General features: G+C 44.0%; 1 protein-coding gene across 3 annotated transcripts in view; it reads left to right on the forward strand.

Moving 5' to 3' along the window:
• The window catches only part of LOC135371263 (small conductance calcium-activated potassium channel protein 1-like), a 186,927-nt gene that overhangs the window by 143,856 nt on the left and 28,760 nt on the right, over positions 1–14,311 (forward strand). For all 3 annotated transcript variants that reach the window (XM_064605354.1, XM_064605352.1, XM_064605353.1), the window contains exon 4: positions 286–381. In XM_064605354.1, the coding sequence (XP_064461424.1) occupies positions 286–381 (96 nt within the window). The remainder of the gene's footprint in view (positions 1–285; positions 382–14,311) is intronic.

The following is a 14,311-nucleotide window of genomic DNA, read 5'->3' on the forward strand; positions in this document are numbered from 1 at the left end:
GACTCATCAAGAGTAGTAAGACGTAGTTAGGAGAACCCAAATGTCGCGAAAGGAATGACAATTGAAGACGACGGGGTATAGCTTATAGCATAGCGATTGTCGTAGTTCTTGCCTCTTTTTTTTTATTCTTGCCTCCGGAGAAGCACGTCTGTAATGACCGAAGCTTTCGTGTCGCTGCGTGCGACGTGCATCCGTTGATAAGCAGTGTCATTAAGCTGTGCTTGTTCGCAGTGTATCATGTGGGAATGTTGACCCTAATGATTTTTTTTAAAACTTTCTTTGCAGTCGTCGGTGTATTCAATGGCTGTGAAGACGCTGATATCGGTATCTACGATAATGCTGCTGGGCCTTATAGTAGCCTACCACGCTCTAGAGGTTCAGGTAAGAACACCTTTGCATTTTAAAGTGAGCGTGAAAGGGGCACTTAGGATTGTGAGAATCCCTGCTCTCCACACATTTTCCCCTTCACATATATCCCCTTCTTCCCTGCCTAATTGATCAAGCAGCCTGTTTGCAGCAAATGCATATATTTTTGCTTGAAAATACTTTCATTGCATGTCCTATCACTACGCAGTTGTATTTTAAAAAAAGGTCCTTAAAACAATCAAGAATGCGCGAAGCGTCGACCATATAGAGGAGCTTTTCGTACTCACTTTCGTGACGTGTGTGTATGATGATCTCTCATTTGCTGCTGATAATTCGTCTGCTCCGGACAGACGCTGCGCTGATCAAACAGGCTTCTGTCTAGCCCATGACGTCACGATACGAGCCCGCTGATTGGCGCTTTTCTAATCGTCACGATCACCATGTGACTACGACCTGACCTCAACCAATGACCTCTACTGCACACTAAAGATCAACCATACCAACGCCACCTATATATAAAAGTCTACGTAATGCCTCCTCTGCCTCTTTCGACACGTGGAGGTATAGAGGATGTCGTCTGCTTCAGCCCATCGCTGCAGACGATTTCAAACACAGGCTTTCATTTGCTGCCAGCGGCTACCCATGCGGCTGATGACGCCTCGTCTTCATAGCTACGGTCGCCGAGAGCACACTCGTGATTGGTGGACCCTTAACGACTACGTCGCGCGGTTTAAGCGATCGGGCTTTCTTTATCTAGGTGGCGTCGGCTACATTCGTTGTCCTTGTTTAAGAAAGCCTGGTATTCGTAGTACAAGGTTTGCTACCAAAATCGGCAAATTTATGGAGAGGAACGCTCCTTTCAGGTTCATTCTGTGAAGAGTATTTGAAGTGCACGCTAATGACATGCTAATGACTTATAAGACTAATGACTTCTACTAACGACAACAAACCGAAAACATGCGGTACGACAAAGGATAAAGATGACACCATACACTGTACACCATACACAACACACCATAACCCAGTTAAACTTATTCTATCTTATGTCTTTGTCTTATGTCTTTTATCATGTCCGTTCATGACAATACTGAAACTAAAACAGACCGACCAAGAACACGACTCATTATGAATAATACACGCTCGCTCCTATGTTGCGCGTGCTGCATAATTCACTCATCACTAGGTAAGCGGATTAGTTTATCACCGTGGAAGGTCACTTAAAATGCAAATAATTTATTCATTCGCCTATGGGTGTACCTCATGATCAGTAGTGGAGCTATTGAAAACGACGGACTGAAATTTAGTCTGGATTATCTCCTCTTAACGACGTTACTGTTGCGTCACCTAGCAATCCCCCCTAAAACTCTAGCCTTCTTCGGGCATAAAAGAGAGATCTCTATTTTATTGAGTGCGTTAAGCGAGGCACCCGTCACTGCACTTTCGTGACCGAAATGTTCGAAGAAAAAGAAACCGAAAGTAAAAAAAGGCTTTTTAAATAAATGGAAGACTGCGGACCGTTTGTCATCTAAAATGAAAGGCGTCGACGCATGACGTTTTCTTTCAGATATACCTGCGAAGGTGGTGAAATTTTTGTTTTATAGACGCTTCATAATGGAAGGCGGGTGGGGGCATTGTGAAGAAGATGCTTTTCGGAAAAGTGTGGCATGACAGGCCGTTTGTCGTCCTTCTTGCTCCGCGCGCTAATTATTCCTTTAATCTATGACGTGGCTGTGACGTGTGACGTTGCCATTGGTCACAAGGCGTTCCCGCTAACTAAATTATATAGTTTCGCTTGGGTGAACTATGTAATAGTAATCATATGGACCAGGTGTTATTTCGAAATTGATTTCGGAACAGAAGTCGGAGGGAATTTCGAATTGGGAACGGAAATTCAACATCCTAGCGTATAGCTGCTTCACTACGCTGCAGGCTGTGACTTACATCGGACATTGCTGTAGGGTACCAGAGGAGACAATAAAGAAGCTGAGGAACGGGGCACGAGCCTCATTCTGTTGATTGATTGATTTTTAAAAGGAAACCAGGGAACAGTGTAGTTGCTGTATTTTTACAATTGTTATCTGTGATATACTTTTTTTTTTCTTTTCTTTTTTTTAACGTGAGAGGTATAGTTCGCCAGATCGCGTGTAAAATAAAATAAATCGTGCAAACGACGCACTTTTTCTGCGTCGCTGCACGGTGATAAATGATGATTATTGTTATGAACATTATTATTGATACATATATATATATATATACAGGGTGTCCCAGAAAACGTGTCATTTAATTATAATAAAAAAACTACACCACCTAGAGTCATGCGGTCAATTGCATTTGCTCTTACTGGGTTTTTGCCACCTCCTGATGTGAATGTCGTGTAACGTAAGTTTAATTATGTAAATTTTTGCCAGCTTCATTTGAAAATTTGCCAAGTGAAGGTGACTTTTTTACCCCACCAATGTGAAGAGCGTATCTAGTTTACTCAAATTAATGATAATTGACCGGGATATTCAGGAGCTACCCCATCGGAAAAAACAGCCGAACATCATGCTCTACGGAGCTCCCACAGAATAGCGCACGATGAATTTTTCAGCGCAATCTTTGTCAGTCCGACGAAAGGAGATTGGAAACCCAGCCCACCCCGGCATCGCAGAAAGAGATAACACAGGTATGGCATATCACGTCCGACTTTCGCTGGGATAATGCTTTCCCTCTCCAAATTTTACGAACTGTTACTTTTTTACTATCACTCTGTGGGCTGGCTTTGGAACCTCCTTTCGTCGGACTGAGAGCGATTGCGCTCAAAAGGTCATCGCGCGTTATGGTCCGGTGCTCCGAAAAGCATGTTATTCGGCTATTTTTCCGATGGGACAGCTCGTGAATATCACTGTCTATTATCATGAATTTGAGTGAATTGGGCACGCTCTTCATATTGGTGGGGTAAAAAAGTGACCTTTACTTGGCAAATTTCCGAGTTCAGTTCGCAAATATTTACATAATTAAACTTACGATACATGGCATTCACATCAGGAGGTGGCGATAACCTAATAAGAACAAATGCCGTTGACCGCACGATTCTAGGTGGCGTAGTTTTTTATTATAATTCAGTGACATGTTTTCTGGGACACCCTGTATATAAGTGGAATTAGAGGAATGCGGTTGGCCACGAAAAATGAAGATATTCAATAAGAATCAGAAGTGGAGACAGTGCTTCTACAGGAATGGGGGACTTTATTAATAACTAAGAGGGGGTATTCATATATATACAGCGTGTTTGCTCTAACGTGTCCAGAAATGATATTTAAAGCGAGCGATAAAAGAAAAGGAAGTGGTACTTTTCTGCTACTTGAGTTAGAAACAGGTACTGCTTCACTAGTAGCACCTGTTTCTTAGTCAAGTAGCTGAAAAGTAGCGCTCGTTTCTCTTTTATCGCTCGCTTTAAATATAATTTCTGGACACGTTAGGGCAAACAGCCTATATATATTATCATTATTTTTTATATTTTTCATGGGCGTTAGTATGAGCCTGTTCGCCACTGCTATGTTTGTCCCAGCCCTCAACCTTTCTATAGGCTTAGGCGACCCTGTTTTGGTCTTTTCTATAGCTTGCAACAAATCGAATTGAAATTGAATTATTATTATTATACAAGCAACAATGGGAATTGCAGTCGCGACAGGGTCGAAAGTTAATGAGATTAAAATAAGACACAAAAAAATAGTGAATGAATTGACGGTAATGAATTGAAATACACCCCATACATCTGGTGCCGAAGCATTTATGAAATGGTTCTATTGCAAATCGTAAGTTATGTACAGTTACAAAAGCGAACTTATTAGTGCGCCGCGTATCTTCTACTTCGAGACCTGATCGTCAACGTTAGAGATTCCGAACACGGTACGGGCAGTCCTATTAAACTGACTCGGAACACAGGCCAGGCCCCGTATTAGATATTATCTGACAAGTAATTCTTTTCATCCGTCACTTGCAGCAAACGAGTGGGCGGAGTTGTCGAGGCAACGTTTGGTATGTGCCCACGCTTTTACAGTAATGAAATTTCTTCATTCCCCTCATGGTCAAAGATGAACGAATGACACGGGCAACCTTGGCCTCGCTTGGGTTCTTTCAGGAAAAAAGGAAAAGAAGGAATATCAACAGCTAGTATCAACGAGAAAGGAGCTCAGTGTCTCGATTGCGATCACATTTACGGACATGTAGTTGGTATAGGAGGTACTAGGGCTCGTGAACGTTTGACAGGAGCTTGCATGCCACATTGTATCGTCGTATTTCGCCAGCACTTTAGGAGGTTCCCAGAGAAGTGATGTGTTTATAGTAGATCTATAGTTTCAATGCTTCGAAAAGGAGTACAAAGTGTTTGTGCTATGGTTTGTGCCTTGAAATTCGTCTCCCAACGCGAATGCGATATGCGCATGTATCAGACAGATAAGAAGGGAGCCAAATTTGTATCAACAAGTATGGCGAAGTGTCGTCTGATAGCCAACACCTCGCTGAGACGGGAGGTAGTTTCATCTTCGACAGCTTTTTCTGCGTCTTTTGATGAGCACGTACCAGGGCACAAAATTCGGTCTCTGTTGGTTTTGTAGTGCAAAATAACGCAAGGTGAAGGAGCGCGCTTATCGATCGTCCTTAATGCATAACGCAAAGAAAGGACATGATATACACTAAGCTGACACTAAGAAGTAGTGACAGTTTTTCACACGAGATGCACCCTCACATCGCATCAACGCGGTAGACAACGAAGCAGACGACAGCTGCGAGAGACGTGTGGTAATTGTGTCGTCTGCTTGTCACGGAGTGAGATATATACTCTCGACTCAAGAAAGCTGTAGGACACGCGGAAGATTTGTTCATTAAGAACATTTTCCTTTTCTATTTTGTCTTTCTTTTATCTTGTTCTTCCTTATTTCTTAAATGCACTTATTCCACGTTGGTCTTTCGTGACGCAATTCGCTGCACAAGCGCCATCTGCATGCGTTGTCCGATCGACGGCTAACATTAGTATAACTTCCGCTGCCGCCTTGCGTACGTAAGGGATAGCGTGGTGGTTCTACGCAATGCGCAAAGCTCTGCTTGTGTCTTGCGCATGCGGAGAACCACCAACGCTATCCCTTACGTACGCATAGGAGATAGCGTACTTAATACTATGACTCACTATTGGCAAGCCGCGCTGCGTAATAAATATCTGAAACTTTGCACTGAAACACTCCGCATAGTATAGCAGGGTACAAACGAACCGCTTAGGCACGATCGCGGTGGTGACATCCAGGCATTGTCCTGGTTAAGCTTTCTGTCTCCATCGCTTATGCACACCTGCATACGGTAACGTTTCCATTGTTGTCATCTCAGAGCCGCGACAGTTTACACGATAATGTCGCATCTGGGAGAAAAAGAAACGAATGAGAAACGAATGTCGCCAATTTCAGCTTTACCGATTTCTTATACGCGGACTCTGCCGTCGGTAGAAGAAGAGCTCTAAAAGAGATTGGGCATAAAAAGGCCACTGGTGATTTTCTTCTTTTCTTTGTTTCTACGATCTTTTCACGTACCAACCTTTTCTTACACGTCCTCCCACTTTGCCATGGATGATCACAGCGCCTCATCTTTCTTACATCGCTGTTTCTACACGTAATGCAGTTCGAGCATCCTATGTCTCATCGAATATATAAGCTGATACCCGGGACATTCCTTTCAATGTCACTACTGATGGATTAGAGCTATGTCTGCACCGCTGTACAAACAACCGGCTGGGCAGCTGTCGACACATACGTATCCCCTTTCCAGACAAACGCGCATTATGCTACAGCATATGCGATTGTTGTCGATGGAGACGTGGCTTGTCAGCGCTGCCACAGTATACTGCCCGTCTGACAAGTGTTGTTGCTCATGGTCGGTTATCGGTTAACAAGTACAGTGCTATATCGGTGTCGGACGACGTGTCAGTCAAAACTTTCAGCTCGTGGATGTTGTGTTTTTTTTGTTTTTTTTTTCTTTTTTTTTTTTTCGTTTGAGGTCTTAGGGGATGGAGACGTTACTCAGAAGTTTTTGCCATTATCAGGGGAAGGTCAGCCAAACGGGACGTCGGCTTGCTATTCCGCAACAAAAAGATAAATTGATGAAGCTGAAGAAAGAAGAATGAAATACATAAAAAAAGAAAAGAATGAAGAAGAATGAAAAGAAGAAGGCAAGGAGATGAAGAAAGAAGAAGAAAAGAAAAGAACTGGGAAGTAAAGGATAGACCAACAAACAGTGAAAGAGGGATGATTTTTTTTAAAGTTAGTTAGCGCCGCGAAGCAACTGTGGCTATGAGCAGCGTATAGACGTGGACAGATGAAGAGAGGACAGCAGGAAGGATTGTGAGAGAGGGGGGTGAAAGAGGGATGAGAACCCAGGATTTGGTTGGTAAGGCGGCACTAACAGGTAAGATGATTATTTGTGTCACCAAATATCTCGTCTCCACGCATATAGGACCAAAAAGTGTGTGAGAGAGACACGAGTTGTTCTTTATGTGATCTTTTCTTTTCTCTCTACTTCTCTTTCTCTGTGCCAGTTCTTACGAAGGACCTCCGCCGATATTCCCCTACGAACCATTACTGGATATACCAGAAAAATATCGTCAGGTCATCCAATTAGTTTTTACGTTACCTCCCACTTTAACCGACAGTGGCCCTGTGTCTACTGGAAAAAGGTCCTTAGTCGGATAGTACAAAACTGCACTGTCTGCTGAGCTATAAACGGGAATTGACACAGCGAAAAAGATATCCTAACGAGCAAAATAATCGATGCCACATTTTTATCTGTGACACTCATTGCACTCAGTGTCAATCTCGCTAGAAATAGCTTCGTTCCTCTCCTAGGTCCGATCATTTCTCTCTCTCTCTCTTTTTTCCCCCTCAGACTTTGTACGATTTCTAGTCTACACTTCTGGAAAAATGAAGTAGATTGGGGAGAGCTTGCAGTTTTTACTCCCTTAGATTGCAATCACACCCCATTTTACACCCCTGGCCTTGTATCTACTCCCCAGCCCTGCAAACAGACCCTAAAATCCGTATAAATTTTCCGCGTATTTCGTCTCGAAAGGGACTAACAGTTGCGGCGATGCATTTACTCCCAGAAAGAACAAAAAATACTCTCTCTCTCTCTCTCTCCCCATCGTCATCCCTTCATCCGTTCCCAGCGAGCAATAGGGCAGGGTGCACCTCATCATCATCCAATGTACACTCTCTTTTTCCCTTAGAGTATTCGCTATGCGATGCATTTACTCCCAGAAAGAACAAAAAATACTCTCTCTCTCTCTCTCCCCATCGTCATCCCCTCATCCGTTCCCAGTGAGCAATAGGGCAGTGTGCACCTCATCATCATCCAATGTACACTCTCTTTGTCCCTTAGAGTATTCGCTGCTTATAATCACGTTCAAAGAGAATCATTGAACCCAGTAAAGGAAGAAGAAAAGAAAAACAAACTACGCTGGCTGAATGATCCCTGTGGCTAATACGGCAACACCATGTTTGCACACAAAGAGATAAGAGTTGGGCCAAGTTCAAAACAGTCATTAGCGAAAAACAGCGCATCTCGCACCTGCGTTTACGATCCCGTTCGCTGGTTCTCGAATAACGACTCTGTAGCGTGGAAGCTTCATTAGCGATGCGAGCGGCGTCTATACAGAAAAGTTTACTCTTTACCCGAAAGCCCTGATGCAGAAGGACCGGCGCGGCCCCTGTTTGGCATTCGAACCGCAAAGGGGAATTCGTTATACGGGGAATGCTCTGTTTTGGGGTGTGTATTTAGGAAGGAAGGAACGGCAAGACAAGCGACAGATGCTGGTTGATTTAACGGTCAAGCTTTATTGCTTTTTGGGTGTGGTCCTCGTTTTTTTTTTTTTTCTTTTTAAGCAACTTTTGACTGGATTGACATTCTAAAAGACAGGAAGTGTTTTTACTATGCGCGGCGGAAATGGGTCGGCTGTGAACGCAGCTTCCCAGTTTCCCTCTTTCACCTATTGCCCATGTAGCGACCACGTTAGTCCCTTTCCCAAATAGGGAGCAATACAAGGTGGGGTGCATGTGGTGGTCTACGAATTCCCTCTTAATGCTGCTTGTGATTGGACAGATACTTCGTCACGCGGCTTTGCCAGACATTAACCGCTCCCCTGCGCAGTTGTACACTCCTAAAAATGAACTTCACCGTATTGCACGCTCCTAGCCAGCCATCATCTCGATTGATATCGTTATCTGCCCTGATTTGTTGAAAACGGGAGGCGTACGCCTTTTTTGTGACACTTATGCTGTTCATAATCGTAACAGGAAAAAGGCGTACGCCTCCCATTTTCAACAAATCAGACAGATAACGATGTCATTCGAGATGATGGCTGGCTACACTCTTAAAAATGAACTTCACCGCATAGCACGCTCCTAGCCAACCACAATCTCGGATTATATCGTTATCTGTCCTGATTTGTTGAAAACGGGAGGCGTACGCCTTTTTTTTGTGACACTTATGCGATTCATAATTGTCACAAAAAAGGCGTATACCTCCCGTTTTCAACGAACCAGGGCAGATAACGATATCATTTGAGATGATGGTTGGCTAGGAGCGTGCTATGCGGTGAAGTTCATTTTTGAGAGTGTAGGAGCGTGCTATGCGGTCAAGTTCATTTCTAAGCGTGTAGCATACAGGACGGGAGCAAGCGTTGAAAGCGAGTCGAAATGCACTCTGCGTCGCATCGCGTATGATGTCGTGGTCGAAATCGAAGGCGTACAGTGATAGCATACGATGAGTAAAACGGGTGAGCGCGCGCGCAACCCCAGTTTACAGTCCGAGCTTAACGATGCTACTCTATAAAGGCGTGCAATCAAAAAGAAAGAAAAAGTGAAAGACGCGACCTCGTTAGAACCGGAGGACTCGGGGCCACGAAAACCCTTGAGAGCTCGCAGGCAATGTGTACTGAAAAACGACTATTCGGATTTCTCTGTCTTTCGCGTGTTTCTGTGTCTCTTGTCTTTCCGTTTCCTTTCTTCTGCGAGGCCTGTCGTGCCTTTTACGCCCGACCATCGACCGTGTTAGGCCTCTTCTCCATCAGCCAACAAAAAAGAAAGAAGAAATAAGGGCGAGAAAGAGAAGAAGAAATGAGGAGATGGGTCCCAAAAAGAAAAACTAAAGAGAGAGAGAGAAAATAGGATGGTCTCGGTTGCTGGCCTAAGATGTGCGTCGCTTGCCGAAGAACGGGTCCGCTCCCCAATTGGCTTGACCAGTCTCTAGTATTAGTTGAATCGCTCTACCTGCTATGTGCACGAAAAGCGCCTGGATGTCGGGCTTGGCTTAATGTGGGCATATGTCCTCGCTTCCGCGTCTTTCGACTTGATGTATTACCTGTATGGCTCTGTGGATATTGCTATGTTTCCTTACACGTACAAAGTTGTTGTAGGTCACTTCCTTTATACAGGGTGTCCCAGAAAACGTGGAAAACTACACCACCTAGAGTCATGCGGTCAATGGCATTTGTTCTTACTAGGATTTTGCCACCCCCTGATGTCAATGTCGTTTAACGTTAGTTTAATTATGTAAATTTTTGCGAGCTTAAGTCGGAAATTTGCCTAGTAAAGGTCACTTTTTTACCCCACCAATATGAAGAGCGTGTCTAATTTCGTCAAATTAATGATAATTGACAGGAATATTCAGGAGCTATCTCATCGGAAAAAATAGCCGAACATCATGCTCTATGCGGAGGTCGCACAGAATAGCGCACGATGAATTTTTCAGCGCAATCTTTGTCAGTCCGACGAAAGGAGGTTGGAAACCAAGCCCTCACCGACATCGCAGAAAGAGATAAAACAGGCACGGCTTATCACGTCCGACTTTCGCTGGAATAATGCTTTCCCTCTTCCAATTTTAGGAACTGTTACTTTTTCTACTATCACTCTGTGGGCTGGCTTCGGAACCTCCTTTCGTCGCACTGGGAGCGATTGCGCTCAAAATGTCATCGCGAGCTATGGTCCGGTGCTCCGAAAAGCGTGATATTCGCCTATTTTTTTCCGATGGGATAGCTCGTGAATATCACTGTGAATTATCATGAATTTGAGTGAATTCGGCACGCTCTTCATATTGGTGGGGTAAAAAAGTGACCTTTACTTGGCAAATTTCCGAGTTCAGTTTGCAAATATTTACATAATTAAACTTGGAGTACATGACATTCACATTAGGAGGTGGCAAAAATCTAATAAGAACAAATGCTGTTAACCGCATGATTCTAAGTGCCGTAGTTTTTTTTTTTTTTTATTATAATTCAGTGACACGTTTTCTGGGACACCCTGCATATCTATATATATAGGTGGTTGAAAAAAAATAGAGGCAGACAACTATGGTGTATGAAGTAAGAAAAGAGGAGGACGTTATGTATTTACAGGTGGAAAGTTAAGGGGTAACGTCTACGTTGCGGCGGAAGCTCACCGTCACCCGTCACCAGTCACCTGGGCGGCTGTCAGTAGCGGGGCCCTCTACGATTCTGGCGTCATTTTAGACACGTGCAAAAGCTCCAAGAACCATTGTCACTCATTAGTCCTGACGAAGGCGGAGCTTCCGCCGCAACGTTGACGTGTCCCTCCACTTTCCACGTGTAAATAAATAACTCCCCCCTTTTTTTGTTCTTACTTCCTATACCTTCGTTGTCTGCATCCCGTTTTTTCTAGTACCTATTTCATTGCGCGGTCGCCCGAACCCATTTCTTTCCGCACATATATACTGCGACGCTCCTAGCTATGCTCCTGCTAGCATTAGTGGCCCGCGCCACAGTAACAGTGCCAGTGCTGCGGGACGCTACCGAGAAATTACGCCTTGGGGAATCTCTTTCTGGTAGCGACGTTCATTTGTAATGCGCAGATTGCATCTTGCAAGTTGAAAAGTTCCGTGAGTTCAAACTACTTCGTAGCTCTCACAGCTGCATTTTGCATGGCAATGAATGGTAATAAAGCGCCATGTTCAAGGGGCCATTCTCTCTCTCTCTCTCTCTCTTTTCCTCTCTCTTTCTCTCTCCCCTTTAAACATCTGCTCACCCATCCTAATGTCAGCATCCGTTTATACCTATAAGAATCACTTCCACCGTTCCGATACCGTCGATTTTGCCTGTTTTTCGTGAATCCCAACCGTGTTACTGGAAAAGCTTGAAACTGAGGAAAAAAAAGAAAAAAACTTCGTTTAATTTAGCCTGCACGGCGCTCCCGTGCCGTTTCACGGACACCGTTTTATTTATAACCTGCACACCGCTTTTTTGTCCCCGATTGTGCTCGCAGCGCTGTGTTAAAACCGTGCCATTCATTATCCCGACAAAACACACCTTCACGCTCTCCCCCACCCCCCTTGGTACTCCCCCATTAATTCGCTCGATGCCTTCACCTAGATTTCCAGCCGACCTTGAAAGATTCTCATCTGCTTCCGTCCCCACTTTTCTGTTTCACTTTCTTTGCGACCAAGTGAGTCTCTAGGGTCTCGGAGATAAAAAGATCAGAACGTCCTGCGTACAAGATGGCTGCCAAATTGTGTTTTGTACACCGTCAGTGCCGCAGTGTAATAAAATACTGGAGCTACAAAAAAAAAAAAAAAAGGAATAAGAGGTTCTCTTTCTCTTGCCTCGTAGATAGGAAAGGCGTAAATTTGAAGATAAAAAGAAAAGAAAGGAAAGAAAGACCAGAAACTTTTATTCTAGAATGAAGAAACGGAGGAAAGCAAGTGCCTGTATTCGCTTTTGTTAGCCAGCGCGAAAGCTGAGCGGCCTATTTTGAAAAGAGACGATATAACCTCGAGTTGGGGAAACATCCCGTGTCATCATCACTTCTCCTTCATTTATTGTTGTTGTTGAGTTGTTCGCCGTCTTTGTCGAATGAAACTAAGGTTTGTTGTTGCCATTTGTTGTTGTGTATTTCATGGTTGAAGAAGAGAGAAGAAGAGAAAAAAAAACGTAACACCAACAGAAAGATCACCTCACCTGAGCGATCTACGATACATATTTTACAAACATACATACACACACATACACTTGCACATTTTACGTATACAGATTTTTGTAGCACCGTTAACGTGTTTTGCATTTTCCGACGCTGTTCGCCACCACAAGAAAGGAAAATGTTGCTCAGACAAATATTGGTTAAGGCCAGGCACCTCGCGGAAGACTGAGAACGTACGCTGGACAATCTAGCAAACACCCACGACATTTTTTCTTTTTTGTTTGTTTTGTTTTGGGCAACTCAACGCCGATATACGGCAGACAACTTATACCCTAGTCAGACGGCAAACCTAAGGCCGTTAGTGGCACCCCCGTTACTTCACTTGTAGTCCAATCGTCATCTCGGGTGATATCGTTCTCTGTCCTGATTTGTTGAAAACAGGAGGCGTACGCATTTTCTGTGGCAATTATGAACTGCATAATTGTCACAAAAATATCTGTACGCCTCCCATTTTCAACAAATCAGGGCAGAGAACGATATCATTTCAGATGATGATTGGACCACAGATGAAGTAACGGCCGTTCCACAAACGGCCTTAGGTTTACCGTCTACACTCTTAAAAACGAACTTCACCGCATAGCACGCTCCTAGCCAACCATAACCTTGAATGATATCGTTATCTGCCCTGATTCGATGAAAACGGGAGGCGTACGCCTTTTTTGTGACAATTATGACCCGCATAAGTGTCACAGAAAGGCGTACGCCTCCCGTTTTCAACAAATCAGGGCAGAGAACGATATCATTTGAGATGATGATTGGCTAGGAGCGTGCTATGCGGTGAAGTTCATTTTTAAGAGTGTAGCTAGGGTATTAGACTAACCTAATAATAAACTAACCAACGTGGTGTTCCGTCGCGTCTGCCGCTAAGCCTAACGGCCGCTAAAATTTGACTTTCGTTCGCTAAAACGACTTGGACAGACATCGAAAACCCGTGAATTTGGGTGGTTAAATAGTGATATCGTGTTTTTAAACACTGCATATACCATGCCTCTTACGAAGCAATCGAGCGTCTCCTTGATTTTCCTTGTTTCGAGAATAGGAATTTCTAGATCGGGGATTTTGCAATGGGGAATATCGGGGTCAACCCCTCAGCATCAACGTCACTGAAATCAAAAGAGAAGCTATTTCTTTTGACCTCACAGACAAAGCCAGACACAGCATCATCCATTTGCTCTTGTTGGCGTACGCAACTCTGACAATCTTGCATCCGTCACCTGCAAGATGTCAGAAAATTATATCAGAAGAACTACCTTTCTAAAAGTTATCGGGGCAACGGTATTTATCTTCTGCGAACTTTTGCGATCAGTTGAGAGCACCTCGATAAATTTTTTATTGAACTCCATAACTTGTCAAATCAACATAACGCCTTTTTTCCAGAAACAGAAGTCCCATGTTGGAATTACCCCATTTCCGATTACAAAATAAATTCCCTACTACAATGGTAACACCTGAAACAAAATTGCACGAAGCGTCGTTTCGAAAGGCGCGAATTGTCGGCAACCTGCCTTTTCCGTATAATCAGCGCAAGAAGCTGCAGAAGAAAACGGTGACCTGCCTCATCCTGTCTCCTTCTCTATGTTGTTTCGGATAAGAGGGCCTGACAGTTATAGAGTTTATTCCCTGACGTCATCCCTCCAGAGGGCACTAGCTTCGAAAATGCGAAATGGCCACCGTGATGCAGGTCCTTCGAAGTTTGTTTCCGTTCACTGCCATGTGCTTTTTAGATGACTGTTAATGTTGCAGACATGGAAATTACTTGGATTGTGGTACAAGTAATATCCGCACAGTAGAGAAACCCTGAAACACAAAATTGACTGCGAGTGCGAAGTGCGTGAAAGCATGGACGGCCAACCTATGGACCTACATTATGGCGGCACATCTGCTAGCGGCAGTGGCGCTCTCCTTTCAAGTTGAGAGGTGACGCTAAGCATGCTGGG

Source organism: Ornithodoros turicata, chromosome 10 (assembly GCF_037126465.1).
Source record: "Ornithodoros turicata isolate Travis chromosome 10, ASM3712646v1, whole genome shotgun sequence".
Taxonomy (NCBI): domain Eukaryota; kingdom Metazoa; phylum Arthropoda; class Arachnida; order Ixodida; family Argasidae; genus Ornithodoros; species Ornithodoros turicata.